The sequence below is a fragment of the Suricata suricatta genome, chromosome 6, assembly GCF_006229205.1.
Source record: "Suricata suricatta isolate VVHF042 chromosome 6, meerkat_22Aug2017_6uvM2_HiC, whole genome shotgun sequence".
Classification (NCBI taxonomy): domain Eukaryota; kingdom Metazoa; phylum Chordata; class Mammalia; order Carnivora; family Herpestidae; genus Suricata; species Suricata suricatta.
In genome coordinates, this window is record NC_043705.1 from 124,011,919 (window position 1) to 124,032,086 (window position 20,168).

At 37.6% G+C, this 20,168-nt stretch overlaps 1 protein-coding gene across 6 annotated transcripts in view; it reads left to right on the forward strand.

Annotated features, from left to right (window-relative positions):
• DROSHA (drosha ribonuclease III) overlaps window positions 1–20,168 on the forward strand; it is a 126,558-nt gene that overhangs the window by 54,813 nt on the left and 51,577 nt on the right. For 5 of the 6 annotated variants that reach the window (XM_029941047.1, XM_029941053.1, XM_029941052.1 and 2 more), the window contains 3 exons: window positions 6,104–6,228; window positions 7,825–7,924; window positions 9,823–9,930. In XM_029941047.1, the coding sequence (XP_029796907.1) occupies window positions 6,104–6,228; window positions 7,825–7,924; window positions 9,823–9,930 (333 nt within the window). The remainder of the gene's footprint in view (window positions 1–6,103; window positions 6,229–7,824; window positions 7,925–9,822; window positions 9,931–20,168) is intronic. The other variant, XM_029941050.1, reaches the window with a different exon arrangement.

A 20,168-nucleotide genomic window follows, 5' to 3' on the forward strand; every position in this document is an offset into this window, starting at 1 on the left:
TTTGTGAGTATAATTTGAAAAGGCTTCTAAGTTTAGTTTATCCCCTATTATTGAATATCCAGGTTGCTTCCAGATTTTTACTGTCACAATAGTGCTGTATTGAATTTGTGTATGCGTGTATAAACACATATATACATAAATGGGTATGTATCTTTGATTATGTGTCCATTTAATTTTTTAGGAAGATGACCTATAAGTGAAATTAGTAGGCTGAAGATATGCACATTTTTAAAAGCATTTTTATTTATTTATTTTGAGAGAGACTGAGAGTGTGAGCAGGGGAGGGACAGAGAAAGGGAGAGTCTCAAGCAGGCTCTGTGCTGTCAGTGCAGAGCCTGACCTGGGACTCAAGCTCATAAAACTGTGAGATCAGGACCTAAGCTGAAACCCAGAGTTGGCTGCTCAACCGACTGAGCCACCCAGGTGCCCCTGAAGATATGCACATTTTTAAGGCTTTTAATACATGTTGTAAATTGCCTTCTAGAAAGGTTTTAAAATTTACACTTTGGCCAGGACCATATGAGCAGGCCCATTTCTTCATATTGGTTATATTGTACTAGTTTAACAAAAATACTATCAATTTACCAGGGGAAAAAATTATGTTGTTCGGTATTTATTTTGGTTTCTAGCAAAAATTGATATTTTAAATGTGTCTTGGCCTTTCATGTTTTCTTTTCATAATGGCCTCCTACTATCCCTTGTCTAATTTTATTTTGTCACACCTCCCTTTTTTATTGATCCTTTGCCATACTCGTTACCAATATTTCCCATTCCTTTGTTTCTTATTTTTTTTGTAAAAATTAGCTTCTAATGTTAAGTTTCGAAGTAAAAATGAAAATATTAAGAGCAGAAGGTTAAAAGTTAAACAGATTTCTCTTATAAAGAAAATGCTGTTTTGTATATTTATATGAGTTAAACATATTTCTGTGTTATTATAATCATAAAATAGTTATATATTGGTATCTTATCAGGATAAAGTTTTCCAGAAATGGAGAATTAAAATATTTTAAGTTAGAGACAGACTTATCTATTTAAACAAAGCTGTTGTTTTTCAAAGGCTGCCAAATTGTTTAATAGCCTTGATTTCATAAAAATAAAAACTCTGGATCAACTTTTTGTAGCATGACAGTAACATCCGCACAGACAAAATGTTACTATTTACAAATTAAACATTCCAGCTAATACTGATGGTTTCAAATAAATTTAGAAAGTAAAAGTGTTTAATAGAAATATGTTTAAACATAAAACTTATTTAAAACATAAAAAAAAACATAGTTTTTACAATTATATTGTTAGCCACATAAATAATTGTTAAAGTAACTCTAAAAACTACAAGTCATAGCATTATGACATTCTAAGTGTAATTTGATTTTTCTTCTTAAATAGTTGCATAAATTTACATTTCTTCTGCTAGTTTTATAGTGGGGTCAGATGATGGGTAGGTGTGGTGGGAGAACCACCATTTCGTCTTGGTGGGTCTGCTTGAAGAGTCCCATGATCTATAGTGGACACTTTGGGAACACTTTCACCCTGGAGTTTCCATCCACAAAATAGTTAAAACATTTCCTGAAATCCTAGAATCAGTCGGAGAAAATGTAAGAATGCCCGGACTGTCCCCACCCCATTTATACTTAAGTAATAGAGTCCAAGGATCTCTAGTTTAAAAAAAAAATCCCACGGTGCTTTTCTGATTCATCCATTGCTGTTTTTGAGCCAAAGGAATTGAGGATATTTATATTTACTCCATTGCCACGATTATCATTTAGCTCCTTTGTTGGGGTGCCACTATTTGAGCTAGGTGTTAGTGAAGTATATAGATTATATATGTCGTTTGTCTTGGCACAAACTCCTGGCATGCATATGAAAGGAATCTGTGATGAATTGTTGAATCGGTGGACAGTTTAGTAGAAAAGCCCGTGAGGAAGGCCATAGTTTCAGACGGGATCCCTGGGCCAGTCTGCCCTGGGTGCAGCGAAGTCTTTCAGGAATCGAGAAGTTGTAGAACTTATTGGCATGATTTAAATTGATATACTTGAGAGGATAAATGGCCAGTTTTGAAGATAATGAGACCAGATTAATCAGGATGAAAGGTTTATGTTAGAAAGTAATCAGAAATAAATTAAGAAGGATAAGTTTGGGTGCCAGACTTCGGGACATGTTAAAATTAATAAGAATATGTTTAAAGGAGGAAAATATTCTGAAACTCAGTATCATGGAAATATCCTTTCATTATATTTTTTGCGAATAGAGCAGAGTAGACATGGCACCACATTTTATCCTCTGCAATACTTGCTTTGAAAGATTACCCAGTGGTAAGAATATTGGAGAATTTATTAAATTTTTCAAGCCATTATGGTCACATTAAGTACTTTATTGCTGCAGAACTTAAAAGAATTGATCTCCCTCCCAAGGCATTTTGCCTCTGCCAGGGAATACTTGGGTCATTAGCAAGAATGTTTTTTTATTCTTCCTCAAAGCTGATATGATGGATATTGTAGGGTGTGGCCAAAGTCTAGAACTTATTTCATCTTGCCCCTCTATAAATTTAGAAATGCTATAGATATTTTAAATCACTATTGGTTGATGCCATAGCATGTTGTTTAAAATCATGAAAACATGAATAATTCACTAGTGTTTTCAGTTGTGCAATTCCTCTTTTAAAACTATATCCTGCTGGATAGATAGACAAAATCTTGGTAACAATTCTTAGACATAAATAACCTGTTGCTACTGCTGATGGGCATTTAAATAATTTTATATTAGGTTACCTGTTTCTAGAAAGTCTTCTTCAGTTTATTAATTTTGAGAGCAGAGGTCAACTTTTTCAGATACTAGTGAACTTTTGACTGTTACATGACATTTAAGTATTCTTTTAAAACTTAAGTGTAAATTAATGTGCATGAATTTACACAGATCTATTTACTTTGTCACTTACTTGGATTTGTCAGATGGCTGACTGGGGCTACAGTTGTGGGTGGGGTAACCAGCTTGTTTCAGTTGCTGGGGATTTCCCCAGTTTTACCATTGAAACCTTTCTGTCCTGGACAAAGCAGATCACCAACCAGACATTGCTTTATGGCAGAATGAAGCTTATTGGCCTCCATGTGGATTAACTCTGTAGGATTTGGTTCTAAAGCAGCTGAGTCAAAGAGTTTAGTTTCTAATTAGGGACTTCTGTGAGAATTGGATATAAACAAGGTGGGTATATAATGGTTTTTGCCATCTTTTTACAAACTTCAGCTTTTAAGATGAAAGAAAGCTATTTTACAAACAGTATTTTGTTAACTGAAGAAGGAACCACCTGTTCACTTCTTTCTGTATTAGATTAAACAACAAATGAGGCTTCTATTAAAATTAAAAAAATGTTTTCCATGGACATAATGAGAAGCTTAATCATTTGGTTTTTGTACCACCATGCCTTCTATTTTAAAGGTGTAGAATTAAAGGAATACATAAGATCAGAAGTAAGACAAGAATGCTCACTTTTATTCAACATGTAATGGAGGTCCTAGCCAGAGCAGTTAGGTGGCAAAAAAGAAATAAAAGGCATCCAAATTGTAAAGGAAGAAGTAAAACTGTCGTTATTTGTAGATGATATGATTTTAATTATAGAAATTCTTGAAAGGTTCCACCAAAAAACTGTTAGATCTAATAATTGAATTCAGAGTAGTTGCAGGGTAAAAATATTAATACATAAAAATTTGTTGCATTTTTATATAGTAACAGAAAACTATCAGAAAGAGAAATTAAGAAAGCAGTCCCATTTAATTACATCAAAAGAATAAGATGCCTAGGAGTAAATTTAAAGTAGGAGGTGAAAGGTCTGCACTCTGAAAACCACAAGAAGTTGATGAAAGAAATTGAAGACACAAATGAAAAGGTATTCTGTGCTCTTGGATTTGAATTGGTATTATTAAAATGCCCATATTATCAAAGCAATCCAAGGATTCAGTGCAACCCCTATCAAAATTCTAAAGGCATTTTTCACAGAAATAGGATAAACAGTTCTAAAATTTGTATGGAATCACAGAAGATCTTGACTAGTCAAAGCAGTCTTAACAAAGAACAGAGCTGGAGGCATCATAGTCCCTGATTTGAAACTATATAACAATGCTATAGTAATCAAACAGTATGGCATTAGCAAAAAGAAAAACTGACACATTGATCAGTGGAACAGAATAGAGAGCCTGGGCATAAACTCCTGCATATATGTAAATTAATTTATGACAAAGGAGGCAAGAATGTGCAATGGGGAAAGGAAGTCTCTTCAATAAATGGTGTTGGGAAAACTGGACAGCCACATGTGAAATAATGAAATTGGACCCCTACATTTCCCACACACAAAAATGAACTCAAAATGAATCGAAGACTTTAATGTAAGATCTGAAACCATAAAACTTACAAAACATACATGGAAGCTCATTGGCATTGGTCTGGGCAATGATTTTTTTGGACTCCAAGGGCAAAGGCAGCAAAGGCAAAAGTAAACAAATGGAACTACATCAAACTGAAAAACTTCTGTACAGTGAAGGAAATCATCAACAAAATGAAAAGTCCACCTACTGAATGGGAGAAGGTGTTTGCAGATCAGATATCCAATAAAGAGTTAGTGTCCAAAATCCATAAAGAACTCACACAATTCATTAACCAAAAATCCAAATAATCTGATTAAAAATGGACAGAGGATCTGAATAGACATTTTCCCAAAGAGGATATAAATGGCCAGAGGCATATGAAAAGAGACTCAACATCACTAATCATTAGGAAAATGCAAATGCTATTGCCTCATACCTTTCAAAATGGCTATTATCAAAACGACAAGAAATAACAAGTGTTGGTGAGAGTGTGGAGAAAAAGGAACCCTTGTATACTGTTGGGAGTGTAAATTGGTGCAGCCACTGTGGAGAACAGTATGGAGGTTCCTCAAAAAATTGAAAATAAAACTACCATATGACCCATTAGTTCCAAACAAAACACGAGTTCAAAAAGATGCACCTCTGTGTTCATAGCAGTATGGTTTACAGTAGTGAAGATATGGAAAAAATCGAAGTGTTCACCAATAAATGAATGGATAAAGAAGACACACACGCACACACGCACACACACAATGGAATAGTGCTCAGCCATAAAAAAGAGTGAAATCTTGCCATTTGCAACAACATGGATGGACCTCGACAGTGTTACCCTAAGTGAAATAATTCACAGAAAAAGACACTGTATGATTTCACTTACATGTGAAATCTAAAAACCAAAATGAATGGACAAAGCAAAATGAAACTTAGATACAGAGAACAGATTGGTGGTTGCCAGAAAGGAAGGGAAGTGGGCAAAATGAGTGAAGGGAATCAAGAGGTATACACTTTCAATTATAAAATACATGAGTCATTGGGATGTAATGTACAGCACAGTGACTATAAGTCCATAATACCGTGTTGCACATTTGGAAGTTCCCAAGAAAAGATCTTGAAGGTTCTCATCATAAGAAAAAATTTTATAGCTTTGTATGGTGACATTTGCTAACTAGACTTGTGGGATCATTTCACAGTGTATACAAATACTGAATTATTATGTTCTACACCTGAAACCAATATAATGTTATATATGAATTATACTCCAATTTAAACAAAAGAATGGAAAAAAACAAGGTACATAGAGAACTAATGGAAAAAAGTACATAGAGACATCTGTGCATCCTGAGTAGAAGTAAGCCATTCATTTGAGATGTGAAATGAAACAGAATAAGCCAGTACATTTTTTCCCTGTAATGTGGAGTATTTCCCCTGTGTCTTTGGAGAGGTTAAGGAAAACTTATACCTGACTAGGTGTCCTTTTAAAAGTTTAATTTTTAAAGGTTTCTATGTGGACTGCAAAAAAGGACAGACTCATTGTTCATTATGCCAAATGGCATAGACTCATTTACAGGGATGACATTATAGTTTTTATATAGAATAGCTGCTATGATTAAAGTGTTTTAAATGACATTTTCCCTTCGGGGATGAGGCTTTCCCAGAAAAAACCCCGATTAATTTCTTCCTTACTTAGGTTAAAGTCAATACTGAAAGACTTCTTATGGGCATTAATGGCTTTGATTTTTTTTCTCTAGAAACCTAGCTCTGTCCGCATTGATCAACTGGATCGTGAGCAGTTCAACCCTGATGTGATTACTTTTCCGATTATTGTCCACTTTGGGATACGCCCTGCACAGTTGAGTTATGCAGGAGATCCACAGTAAGATATTTCTCAGTGTTTGTCATAGCCAATTTCACCTTCTACTAACAGCTGAATTAGCAGAGGAATACCCTTTAGTGGATGCTTTCTTTCTAAAAAATTAATACCTGAAATAAGCCATATTTCCAAATTTAGTTTACTGAATGAAACATGTTTTGGTAGCTCCTGAGGAATTATTTTCTCTATTGATTTGACTGTAGTAATTATTATTCAGTAGCATTATCCCTGGCAGTTTTGGTCAACATGAGTCCCATATGTTTTTAATCCTTAGGGAATTTTTCCTTTATTCATCATTATAATATTTATTGTTGTTATTATTTACTTTTTCAGTGCACTCTAGAGGAAAGTAACACCATGTTGGTTCCTAGCACTGCCGGATCTATGCAGAGTTCTGTTTGGGGAGGCGTCTTAATAAGAGCTCAGGATCCCATGCAAAGTCAAAGGTTGTTTCCCAGGAGAAGGCATGACCGCTGGCTCTTAGAATCCATGTTACTTTCCACATTTGAGTTTTTCCAACTGGCTTGTTAGTGTTTTTCTGGGAGAAGATGAGGATGTGTGGGAATGGAAATAGTACCATTATATTCTTCAGAAGTGTTTAGATTTCCTGACTTAATTTTTTTTTTTAAGGATTCATAATGGGAGAAAAGGGCATGGGAGATTTTCAATTCATAAATACAATTCTGGCTGATACATTAGAAGAGGCTAAAGGGTTTTGTTCTTTTTTTCCCCCCTTTGGATAAAAGTATGAAGCAGTGAACCAGGCACTGTGTAAGTACTTCTTTCTTTCCTCCATTCTCTAAAAAGTTGTTACCACAAAGGAGAGATCCAACTAAGGCCAAGGAAGGAGCAGTTTGAATATGACAGAAAATTCTTTGAAAGTCCCTTCTTGTCACACATGTTAGTAGAATGTGATAGGCTGTCGTGGACTCTCCGATGGCAGGACTGTGTGCTGCTAAAGGACTGCATTTCTCTCCATTCCCAGGACGCTTTAACGGGATCCTTTACACTGAGCCAGCTTGTCCCATATTTGGCTGCAACAAATAAGCTTATTTTTGTGATGGTAAACACAAATTGGTGCACACTATTTGTCTTTTTCCTTCTCCAGTGGAGAAATGGAGACAGCTGTAGAGCTTGGGTATTGGCACAGATGGGTTCTCTTTTCTAATATTCTCCAGCTTTTATTTTCCATGTGGGCAGTTCAGAGACTGACAGTGTCCTTGTTAAGTAAGGGTCTTTCTTTCAACAGCCTCAGAAAGCACATATAAATAAAATAGGTAATGATGAGAAATGATACATGTTTCTGTTGGTTTTTATGTTCTTTGGAATTCTTTCCCGAGAGATTCATGCATATAGTGACACCTCATTTTTAACACAAACTTATAATAATGAACTTAATTACCAGCTTCCAGATGACTCTTGGTCATCCTGCCCCACTGCCCCACATGATATCGGTCCTTAGGATGGAGGTTTGTTGCCATTAAGGATCTCCAAAGGAATGTAATTTATGATTCAGCAGGCCTGTGAAAACAGCTGGTTTTATTGCACTTCAGATTCGCCTTCTCTTTGTCTGAGATGTCTGTCTGTCCTTTTCCTTAGGTACCAGAAACTGTGGAAGAGTTATGTGAAACTTCGCCACCTCCTAGCAAATAGTCCCAAAGTTAAACAAACTGACAAACAGAAGCTGGCACAAAGGGAGGTTGGTATCAGATCCAGTTCTCTGATAAATGATGACGTGCTTCAGATTTACTTCAAGATTAGTACATTACACCATACTTCTAGAATAAGATGGAAAAACACTTAAAAAACCATACTTTTCTTTCCTCACATTAGTATACAGATTGATCTTTTCCCCCGTCTTTTAGTATCTAAGCAAACATTTATTTCCCCCCCTTAAAAAGGTCAGTTTCTTAATGGATTCCTACCATTGGGAATAAATATATCTTTTAGAAATTTTCCAAATTTTAAAACTTGCTAGATTAGTTTTTTTTAAATCATTAATTAGATTGCATATAATACAACTTGGGTCTTACTCAAGTGCCTTCATCTTAAGGTTGTAAAAAGATTATATTCCATATGTCTGTTTAGTAGGGCAAACTTCTAAGGTTTTATATCCCCAATTCCATATTTTTTACTAATGGTAGTATTATCCCTGTATTCCAAGATTATGTTTTAGTTCTTAATTCATAATTTTAAGAATAAATGGATTCAGTGCCAATACATATTCTGTCTCTTCAAAGTTTTATTCTGCTTTGGTAGTGTAAGAGAGCAAGGCTTTGAAGCTGGGAAAGTGTTTGAATTTAATTTATTTTTGAGAGACAGCACAAGCAGGGGAGGGTCAGAGAGAGGGAGACACAGAATCTGAAGCAGGCTCCAAGCTCTGAGCTGTGCTGTCAGCACAGAGCCCAATGCAGGGCTCGAACCCATGAACTGTGAGATCATGACCTAAGCCGAAGCCGGATGCTTAACCGACTGAGCCACCCAGGAACCCCTGGGAAAAGCATTTGAATTCTGGTCTTGTCACTTCCTATGACTTGAGCCAGAAAGCTTCATTAAGAAGGAGGGGACCCGGCTAAGATAGGCTGACTGAAAGTTCTCTCTGTTGGTGCATCCAGGGAAATGGGCAGTTCTGTGGACTTCTGAAATACTCCATTTAACTCTCCTCCTATGGTATTTGGCCTGTGGGAGGCACTTAATGATGGAGGTGGTACAGTAGTGTTTGTTATGAGTTCCTGTGAGATGAGTTCCTGTGAGATTTTTATTGAATAAGCATACAAATATAAAATTATTTTTTATATTTAATTATTTGAAGGCAGGTAAAACAGAAGAGTCTTGCAAAGTTTTGATTATGTCTTGCAAAAGTTTCAAATCATTGTCTTTTTTAAATAAAATGTATGCCTGCCGCAAGAGTTTTTGTAACAGTTTTGCAAATTAGATGGCAACTTTTAGAATTAGGTGGGTTGCAGGTTAATTTACTGATTGTCTTTCTTAGATGTAAATGCTTAACATAAGGCTTGATATAAATATAATTTTTACATGCTAATTTTAAGTCCCAAACATCACATTTTGTTTCTTTTATCAGCAAAAGGTCATTTTTTATTTGAACATTGGTTTGGTTTAATTTATTTCTTATCTTGTTACCAGAAAGTTACTGACTTACACTCAAGGCTTTGAGCATCTTGGCCTTCATTTCAAATAAAGTATAGTAAAATAAAAAGGGTAGGGGGGAGCCTGGGTGGCTCATTTGGTTGAGCGTCCAGCTTTGGCTCAGGTCATGATCTCATGGTTCGTAGGTTCAAGTCCCATGTCAGGCTCTGTGCTGATATCTAGCTCAGAGCTTGGAGCCTGTCTTCAGATTCTGTGTCTCCCTCTCTCTCTGATCCTCCTCTGTTCACGCTGTCTCTTTCTCTCTCTCTCTCAAAAATAAATAAAACATTAAAAAATTCAAATAGAGTATTGTAATTTGGCATAAAGAGGTTTGAATACCTGAATATAAGGGTGATATTTAGTGAATCCAGCTTATGTTCTAATCTTGATGTTTGGCTTAATATTGCTTTACAACTGTCAGGTTACTCATTGTAATGAGTTCTTTTCTAGGAAGCGCTCCAAAAAATACGGCAGAAGAATACAATGAGGCGAGAAGTAACAGTGGAGCTGAGTAGTCAAGGATTTTGGAAAACTGGCATCCGTTCTGATGTCTGTCAGGTGATGACACTTCTGAGAACACAATTATACCTATATGTCTCTTTCTTTAAAAGGCGTTTGCTCCTAAAGTTTTCCCAATTCCCATAAGTTTCTGTAGAACATACTATCTTATAGCTAAATGGAACACCAACCATAAAGTGTTTTCTGTTATTTGGGTTTTGTTTTCATGTCCATTTTCAGGTTGTCTTGTTCAGTTTTGTGTGAGTGAGTGTGTGAGTGTGTGTGTGTATGTCCCTGCGTGTGTGCACGCGTACGGTAGCGAGCAGTTACTTAGTCTGTCTCTGCATGTTGAGCCAAGGCAAGTCTGTTCAGATGCCCCCGCCTGTTGGCAGCACGTGTGTGGGTGCTTGTCGGAAGAGCTCCTCCAGCAGAAGGTGGTGTGGACAAACTTTCCAGACTAATGACTCAAACTTACACTGCAGAGAGTTGAAGGCATTCATGAACAAAATCAGTGTAAATTTCATATTTGGCCAAATGGTAATAGTTTTTGATGGGTGAACTAATAGAGGAACATTTCAGCTATATATGACTGTCACACTAATAACTATTTTTGTTTTTCCTGTGAGTGGAGTTTTACCAGATTAGAGATTCCTATAACTGAACATATTCATTGGCTCTTTACTTGATTCTTTTGTTATGACTGGTACTGGTTATGCTTCATGAGAATTGCAGTAACGGAAATGAGTCCATGGGCAGGGATCAAGTAATGTAGTTTGTGGTGTTCAGGCTTTTGGAAGAATACTTACAGGCTTCCACTTACTCTATTTTGATGGTAGCATATATTGTAATCAGTTCAAGCAGTCTTAGGAATTTATTTCATCATAATGAGGTTTATTTTTTCTTTAAGTCAGTGTTGGCATTTAATGATTATATTGAACAGTGGGATTTAATCTTATTAAATGTATTGCTGTGTAATTCATTTACATTGTGATGTCTGGAGCTACATATTTTTGTGTTAAGGTTAATTGTTATTGATGCAGTGTTACTAAATAGTTTGAGAATATTTACCTACAGTGGCAACCACCTATATCTACCAAGTCTTCAGTTACTTTGTTAACTGACCAATTTGGGTTTTTTTTCGTAAGTACTTTCAGGAGTGAATATCTCTGTTGATTCTTTCCTGTGGCCATTTGAAGCCATGTTACCTCGGTATTCAGTTTCTCCAAAAGCAACATATACACATTATAAGAACAGTAAGCAGAATGTTCAACAGTCTTTTCAAAATCTGGTGCTTTCAGTGATAAGTCAGAGTTGATAGAGACATCATAAAATTACAGAACATTATGAACTGGAAGAGACCTTAGAGATCTGTTAGTTCATTGGGTTTTAAACTTGTGTGGAGGGAGTTTTTTAGGCAAAACCCTATTGAGCCCTAATTTGTAAAAAAGATAAAAAATAACTAAGGGGTGGTGGTGTGGAGGGAGTATCATGTTGTATTTGATTTCCACCCTATGTAGCAGGCCCTAAGACAGTTTTGTTCCACTGAACACAATTTTGTTCAAAGTACTGACCCCTGAATTAAATTTCTCTTGTTCCACTTATGAGTGAAAACATATGGTATCCGTCCTTCTCTGCCTGACTTACTTCACTTAGCAAGACACCCTCGAGTTCCATCCACGTTGCTACAAATGGCCAGATTTCATTCTTTCTCGTTGCCATGTAGTACTCCATTGTGTATATAAACCACATCTTCTTGATCCACTCATCAGGTGATGGACATTTAGGCTCTTCCCATGATTTGGCAATTGTTGACAGTGCCGCTATGAACATTGGGGTACATGTGCCCCTGTGCATCAGCACTCCTGTATCCCGTGGGTAAATCCCCAGCAGTGCTATAAGCATCCCACTCTTGATCTGATCTTGAATGGCTCACGTCATGCTCTCACTGGTCATGAGACTGAGCCCCACCTTGGCTCCATGCTGGGCAGTTGGCTCCCCAGTGGGCAAGGAGCCTGCTTAAGATTCTCTTTCCATCTCTCTCTGCTTCTGTCCCCATCCTCAAAAAAATAAATTAATAAAATAAAGCAATGAGCCCTTTTCTCCCTTTCTTTCAGTGAAATGCATGCATACGGGTGCTGAATAATCTTTTCTACTGCAGTTCCGTGTTCTTTAGCTGTGTCACAGATACCTTATTCTGGCTTCTCAGCTAGATTAGAAGTAGCTAGAGGACTAGGTTATCATCTCTTTACATATTATATTTAACCTTCTGACTGGAGATTGGCAGGCAAAAGAACTCAGTCAGTTCCTTTGAATAACTGGTCAGAGAAATTGGATACTGATTAAAACTCCTGCCAAGGTGAATACTCCTTGATCTAATAATAGTCCTTTCCTCTGAAGGACTCCCACTCTTCCAAAGACAACTGCCATCTGTTTAGAGGCCATGCTTCCAGTCTCCGTTTCTATTTTTTATAAGTAATGTTGGCTTTATTTAATTTCTTATCCTAGAATAAATGTTTCTTTTTGTGTGTGTTCCTCAAATAAGATGGCAGGTGGCATGTAATAATGCAGTTTAAAACATTCAAACTAAAGGCATTTTGCATGTTTGGTAATGAAGAATAAGAATCTGAGAAAGAGCAGTTAAATGAAATTATACACTGAATACTTTGAATAATCCTGAAGCCTGTGAATAGGTAGACTCATGCCTAATTTTTTTTGTTTATCTATTTACTTATTTTGAGAAAGAGAGCACAGGCAGGAAAGGGGCAAAGAGAGAGTGGGGTGGGGGGGAGGAGAATCCCAAGCAGGCCCTACACTGACAGCATAGAGCCTGAAGCAGGGCTCGAACCCATGAACCATGCCTGAGATCATGACCTGAGCTGAAACCAAGTCAGACGTTTAACCGACTGAGCCACCCAGGTGCCCCTCATGCTTAATTTTTAAGGGGTGGGGGAATACTTTTCCAAAATTCTCAGGGATAGGGACAGGGGGGGATTCTTTGGTAATACATTGATAATAGAACCCACTGTGCATAAATAATAATTGCTACTAGGATGCTGGCAAAAGCCTTTTGATGTTATCTTGCTGCCACTGAGGTAAAACATTTTTGACAGATCTGAGGTGGAGAAACTTAAGTACCAGCCCCTCATTCTAAAGTATCATTTCCCACCAGAGAAGTTACAGGGTTGTTATGAGGTTAGAGAATTCTACCTGATCCTCCAACCGATGTGAGGAGGAATGGGAAGCTAGCGGTGGGCCTGCAGCTTATAATTACATGTGAACTAAATGCAGACTTAAAACCGTGTTTAGAGACAAACTATTGTAAGATTTATTCTGTGTTGCTGTTTGTTAGAGTGAATTCTAGGTAATATGGGAGAGGAAAAAAGCAAGAATTAAAATCTGAAACAGGCTGAAAAATTCAACAGTAGGACTTAGAAAAGGAAGAAAGGCAACATGTTACTACAGGATCTGTATTTTAAGAATGATGTTCTGCCCACCGGGGTTGAATGGTGTCTTACAGAAGTAGGTGCCTGTACCCTCCGCTATGGTAAGGAGGTGGTGCACGGGAATCAGTAAACTAAACCATAAGGATGGAGAATGGATAAATGTGACCAACAGAGCCATCAAAAAAGGAGCAAGAAATCTGCCACCATTATGTTTATATAACCTGTATAAGGCCAAACTGGGGAGACTAACTTACCGAGAAAGATAAGGAGGCACAGGTGCATGGAGAATTGCTGTTGGTGCTAGGGAGACAAGCTAAGTTGTGGTTGTTGGTTTTGTACTGAGTGGACGTGGAGCTGTATTTGGACGCATTAATAGCCGTGCCGTCTTCCCATAGTGACTCTGGAATGGAGTGGAGGGCTGCCAGGCTGGATCACAATAACCGATACTCTCACTCGATGATTTATCAAGGGGACTGAACAGTGCGAAGAAATATCTCTAGGGATTGAGAGGTTTTGGACAACACATTGAAGAAACCATTTTCTAAGTTAGAACTTGGGGGAGACAATGGAGATTTATACCTCTGAGAGACATATGGCTTCATAGTTACTGTCAACAAATTTTTGAACAATGAGAGATACTTGATTTTTTTTTTAAACTGGAGATGTCATGCTCCTTGTAGTGGAAGAAAAGGAGATTTTGCTTGACAGCTGACTCGCCTGATAGAGAACTGTTAAAATTACATTTTTATTATACATTTTTCAAACATATACAAGGTCAGGGAGGAAAGCGTAATGAGCTCTATGTAGTCCTCACATGGCCTCAGCCATTATCAGCAGCATGTCTGTAATATGGAATACCATGTTGATGTTTTCCTGATGGTCTGTTAGATTTGTGTCAGTCTGCTTGAATTGGGATTCAAACAAGATTCATATATTGTGATGAAGTGATGTGTTTTAAGTCTCTTTACCCTAGGTTCTCATTCCATTTTCCCTGCAAATTTTTGTTGTTGAAGAAACTCAAATCTCATGTTCTGTCATGGTGGTATTCCTACGGTCTGATCTGATCTGAATTTTGCTGATTGTAACTTTATGGTATCATTTAACATGTGCTTCTCTCCCTTGTATTTCCTATACATTGTTATAAACTGCTAATACAATACCACTGGTTACACTTGGCTATTGAAACTTAGTTAGAAGTAAATGAAACTGGGGGCGTGTGGGGTGGCTCAGTTGGTGAAGTATCTAACTTTGGCTCAGGTGATGATCTCATGGTTTGTCAGTTCAAGCCCCACTTTGGGCTCTGTGCTTATAGCTTAAAGCCTGGAGCCTGCTTTGGATTCTATGTCTCGTTCTCTTTTTGCCCTTCTCCCACGTATGCTCTGTCATCAAAAATAAATAAATGTAAAAAAAAATTTTTTTAGAATAAAATGAAATTAAAAATTCAGTTCTTAGTTGTCCTTGCCACATTTCAAGCACTTATTAGACACATCTTGCTCTTACTTGTTATAACAGCAGAGATGCAGAATATTTCCATCATCATAGGACATTCTATTGAATGGCACTGATCAGCTGTAAGTTTATTGTTTTGCACAACTTACTCATAAGTGGTAGTGTGGTGTATCTCTCTCTGTCTCTTTTTATTATAAGTGGATTATCCAAGGGCCTGGGTGACTCAGTCAGTTAAGTATCCGTCTGACTTTGACTCAGGTCATGATCTCACGGTTCTTGAGTCCAAGCCCGTCATCGAGCTCTGTGCTAACAGCTCAGAGCTTGGAGCCTGGTTTGGATTCCTGTGTGTGTCCCATTCCCCATTACTGAAAATAAGTGACTATTATTTCTTGTGCCATCCAGCACCTAATGTGAAGTGATTATCCTTTTTTTTTTTAATGTTTTATTTATTTTTGAGACAGAGAGAGACAGAGCATGAGCGGGGAGGGGCAGAGAGAGTGGAAGACACAGAATCGGAAGCAGGCTCCAGACTCTGAACCGTCAGCAAAGAGCCTGATGTGGGGCTTGAACCCACGAACATAAGATCATGACCTGAGCCGAAGTCGGAGACTTAACCGACTGAGCCATCCGGGTGCCCCATCCTTTTTTAATTATTTTTTTAATGTTTGTTTATTTTTGAGAGAGAGAGTGTGTGAGCAGGGGAGGGGCAGAGAGAGGGAGACAGAATCTGAAGCAGGCTCCAGGCTCTGAGCTGTCAGCACAGGGCCCAATGTGGGGCTCAAACTCACAAACTGTGAGAAGATGCCCAGAGCCAAAGTCGAATGCCCGACTGAGCCATCTATGTGCCACTGAAATGATTATCCTTTTGCTGCCAGTTAATATTTAGGAGACCCACAGCAGCCTCATCCCTACTCTTCATGGACTTCATGTTCTCCCCTCATTTTCTGATAGTTGTACTAATCTGTTAGAGTATTAAGCATTTCCTATAATATTGACTCACATTGATTATCTATAGGTAAAAATATATTTGAAGGGAATTGCTAGTTTATATGGCAGTGTCTGTCCCCTTGTTTTGACTGAGCTCTTTTCTGGCAGATTCCTTAAGAAGGGCTTAGTGAAACAGTGATACTTGAGGTCCTGCATGTTCCTAACCCTTTGTCTTTAAGAAATATAAAGGCCACTTAAACTGGATTTAAAATTTGTGGGTTATGATTTTCTTTTTTTAACATCATTGTTTTCTGGCATAAAGCTCCATTGTCAAAAGTGTGATAATATGAGTTTTATAAGTGACTTGGTTCTTTTGTCTCAGTGCCTAGAGGATTTTTTTCCTTTAAAAACTAATAATAGCCATACTAGAATTTGTCTCAGCTATTTTCGGTTAATTTTTTCAGATATGCCATGTGCCCTTTCAGTATATACTTTCAAGTTGTCTTTTATCGCAAATGTTTTCTTGAATTACATATTTCATTATTCTATCTTGTGGTGATTTTGTTTAAGGATTCATGTAACATGCGTTTTGTACCTTCTTTGTTTACCTTCTATATCTTTTCTTTTGAATCCTTCATTTCTTTTTGATTTTTTATTTCTCTAAAATTTTACCTTTTTTCATCTTTTATTTCTCAAAGAGACTATCCATTGGTTAATTTGCTGTTCATTCTTTTTAGTCTGTATTCTTAAAATGATTATTCCCTTTTCTCTGAGTTTTGTCACTTTTCAAATCTTCTCCTCCAGTCATTTCATTTCTGAGTTAATATAATGCTTATTTGTAGTTTTTTTTTTAATGACTTCTATTATCTTCTTAATTTTGTTTATCTCATTTTGAAATGTTAGGTTACAGCTTTCATCTGTTTTGTTGGCGTGTTTTCCTGGCTATGTTTTTTAATTATCAGAGGAATCTTACTCTATTCTCTTTTCTGATAAAATCCTTGGGTGGGATATGATCATGATTTTGTATTGCTCTTCAAGTTAAATAATGTTAGATAAATAAGTGAAATATTTTCTTGTGCTTTTAGGAAGGAGATAGAAGTCAGATGAACTTTTCACAGTTCTATAGCCCCTCCTGGTGCTTTTGCAAAGTGATGAAAGACACGACCTCATAATATCTGAGACCTGCCAGCTCAGTCTCCCTTCCCTACTTTTATCTGGACTTTCTCTTTTCTGTGCCCTTTATTCTTCCTCTCATGCTTCAGTGTGACCTTTACTCTCAGTAGTTTCTTCACCATGGGGCTTCACCCTGGAAGGGAACTTCAATTCCTAATTTTGGCCGCTCTGGCACCATTGCCCTGTCCTCTTGTACGCACACGGTAGATTGGATTTTGCAGAGCCCTCCAGTTTTGGTCACATTTTCATTTATTTTTATTTTTTAAAAATGTTTCTTTCTGAGAGAGTATAAGTTGGGGAGGGGCAGAGAGAGGGAGACACAGAATCCCAAGCAGGCTCTGAGCTCTGAGCTGTCAGCACGAACCCATGGCTCCACTGCACGGCCCGTGAGATCATGACCTGAGCTGAAGTTGGATACTTTACCGACTGAGCCACCCAGTGCCCCGGTCACATGAACACATGTTAATTTGGGGATTCTTCTGCTCTCAGGGCTGTCAGAAGCCCTGCTACTCTCCCTGTCTTTTTCTCTCTCAGAGATGCTGAAACCTAGGTCTTTGTCCTCACCCTGTCTTATTTAGGTATTCATGGGGGTACCTTGTTGTCTAGTTTTTATTGTTCACATTGTTTATGTGTCTGTTTTGCTCTTCTAATTACTCAGTTTTTTAAATGAAAACATTTGCTAGACACGAATTGGCAGGTTGTGGGGGGCAGCGGGGAAGATACTCAGTGATTATATGGATTTCAACCTTGCAAAGATAGATAATTTATTTTTTTTATTAAGTTTATTTTGAGAGAGAGAGAAACAGAGCACATGAGCAGAAGGAGGGGCAGAGAGAGAGAATCCCAAGCAGGTTCCAAGCTGACAGCGCAGAGCCTGACACAGGGCTTGAACTCACGAACCATGAGTTCGTGACCTAAGCTGAAACCAAGAGGTGGATGCTTAACCAACTGAGCCACCCAGGTGGCCCCAAAGATTGATAATTTAAAAACAGGGCACCTGGGTGGGTCAGTTGAACATCTGACTCTTCCTTTTGGCCTGGGTCATGATCCCAGGGTTGTGGAATTGAGCCTCACGTCAGGCTCTGTGCTGAGTGTGGAGCCTGCTTAAGATTCTTTCTCTTTCCCCCTCTGCCCCTTTCTCCCGCTCATGCTTGCTCACTCTCACTAAAATAAATAAAATGGAATAAAAACTGAGCTAGAGATTTTAACAGTCTTATAGATAACATTGAGACTTCGTTGTCTGGGTTACAAGATGGACATGGGGCATATATACCTTTTAGTGGTAGTCACAGGAAACAGTCTTATCTGGAAAGATAAACTAGTTCTATTTGGAGCAAGTTTAGAGGAAGAAGTGAAAGGAGTCCAAGCTTTTTCACATGAGTAAAGGTTAAAGGAAATAAGACTTAGGTTAATGAAAAGATGTGGAGACATTACCATTAAATGTATTTTTTTTTCTTCCCCAGGGGTACAGCTAGGTTTCAAGGGATAGACTTCCAAAAGAGATAGATTTGGACTAAATGTTAATAATAATTTTCTAATCACCAGAGTATTCTAAAGAGGGTGTTCCTTCCTTTTAAAAAAATTTTTTATTAGGGTGCCTGGGTGGCTCAGTCAATTGAACCACCGACTTCTGATACCAGCTCAGGTCATGATCTCATGGTCATGAGATCAAGCGCTGCATTGGGCTCTGTGCTGACAGCATGGAGCCTGCTTGGGATTCTCTCCCTCTCTCTCTGCCCCTCCCCTGCTCTTCCATTGCTCTTTCTCTAAATAAATAAAAATTTAAAAAATTGTTTTTTATTGTTGTTTTTTAGTTTTTTAAAGTTTATTTATTTGGAGAGAGAGGGAGCACAAGCAGGGGAGGACCAAAGAGAGAGGGAGAGAGAGAGAGAAACCCAATCAGGCTCTGTGCCGTCAGCACAGATTCCAATGCAGGGCCTGAACTCATGAACGGTAAATCATGACCTGAGACGAGATAGAGTCAGTTGTTCAACTGACTGAGCCACCCAGGTCCAGCCTGACCCCCCAGCATTTTTTTAAAATTAAGTATAGTTGGCATATAATGTTATATTAGTTTTAGTTGCACAACATGGTCATTCAGCAATTCTATATATTACATAGTGCTCACCGTGTTAAGTGTAGTTGTGATCTGTCATCATACGTTATTATATTATTGACTGCATTCCCAATGCTGTATTTTTCATCTCTGTGACTTACATATTTTATAACTGAAAGTTTATACCTTTTAATCTTTCACCCATTTGTCCATCCTCCACTCCCCTTCCCTCTGACAACCACCAGCGTGTTCTCTGTATTAATTTCATTTGTTCATTTGTGTTTTGTATGTTCGTTTTGTGATTTTAGATTCCACATGAAAGTGAGATCATATGGTATTTGCCTTTCTCTGACTGATTTATTTCACTTAGCGTAATTCCCTGAAGAGGGTGTTCTTTTCATGACAGGTGACTATCTATCACTGGAGGTATTAAAAAAATAAACAATTCACCAGTTTGAGTTCATACTAAAGAAGATAGTCACACTGTGTAGTCTTCATGACCCTTCTACCTTGAGTTTTTAGCATCAACTCCTTTGAGCTTTCTTCAGTTTAAATGCTGGAAAGTGATACCGTACATTGGCCACAACTTTGTTTTCCTATTCCTGTGTTCTTTAATGCAGCACTTACCAAAACAAAGTGGATGAAGTGCCAATATTTCTGATCATAATGGCATATCTCTGGGAAGTCATTGAGGGCAGAGAGTGTTTATCTTTTTGCTCTTCCACAACCCTAGTAAGCCTTGCGTGTGGAGGTGCTCAATATGTATTTATTGAACTGAATTGGAAAGAAGGACTTCCTGTTGATTGGAGTTCCTAATTAGGAGCACCAATCTTTCCTTATAAGTTAATAATACAGGAGACTGGTTTCTGCATTTTCAAGCAAATCCATCTTCATGTATTTTTAAACAATGCCATCTGAAAATACTTCAAAGACTAAAATGATGTAAAGCGTTATGTCAGTCATTCTGAGGGCTGTGCCTGTCCATGTGAATGACTCCTTTCTCTCAAGTTTTAGGGAAATGTTATTAAGAAAAAGAAAAAGTTATGCTTTTTATGAAATTATTTCCCAATAAGGAATCTTTAGCCAAATGAAAAGTGATTGAAACCAAAGTAAAAGTTCTATGTCCTCAGGTGACTTAACTGTATTGGTGGTTCTATAAAAGTTGTCCTTAGATTAAGTATTAAACATAGAATGGCCTTTTGCGATCAGCTGGCTGAGAAGTTCTTACCTGGACGATAGTGATGGGCTTT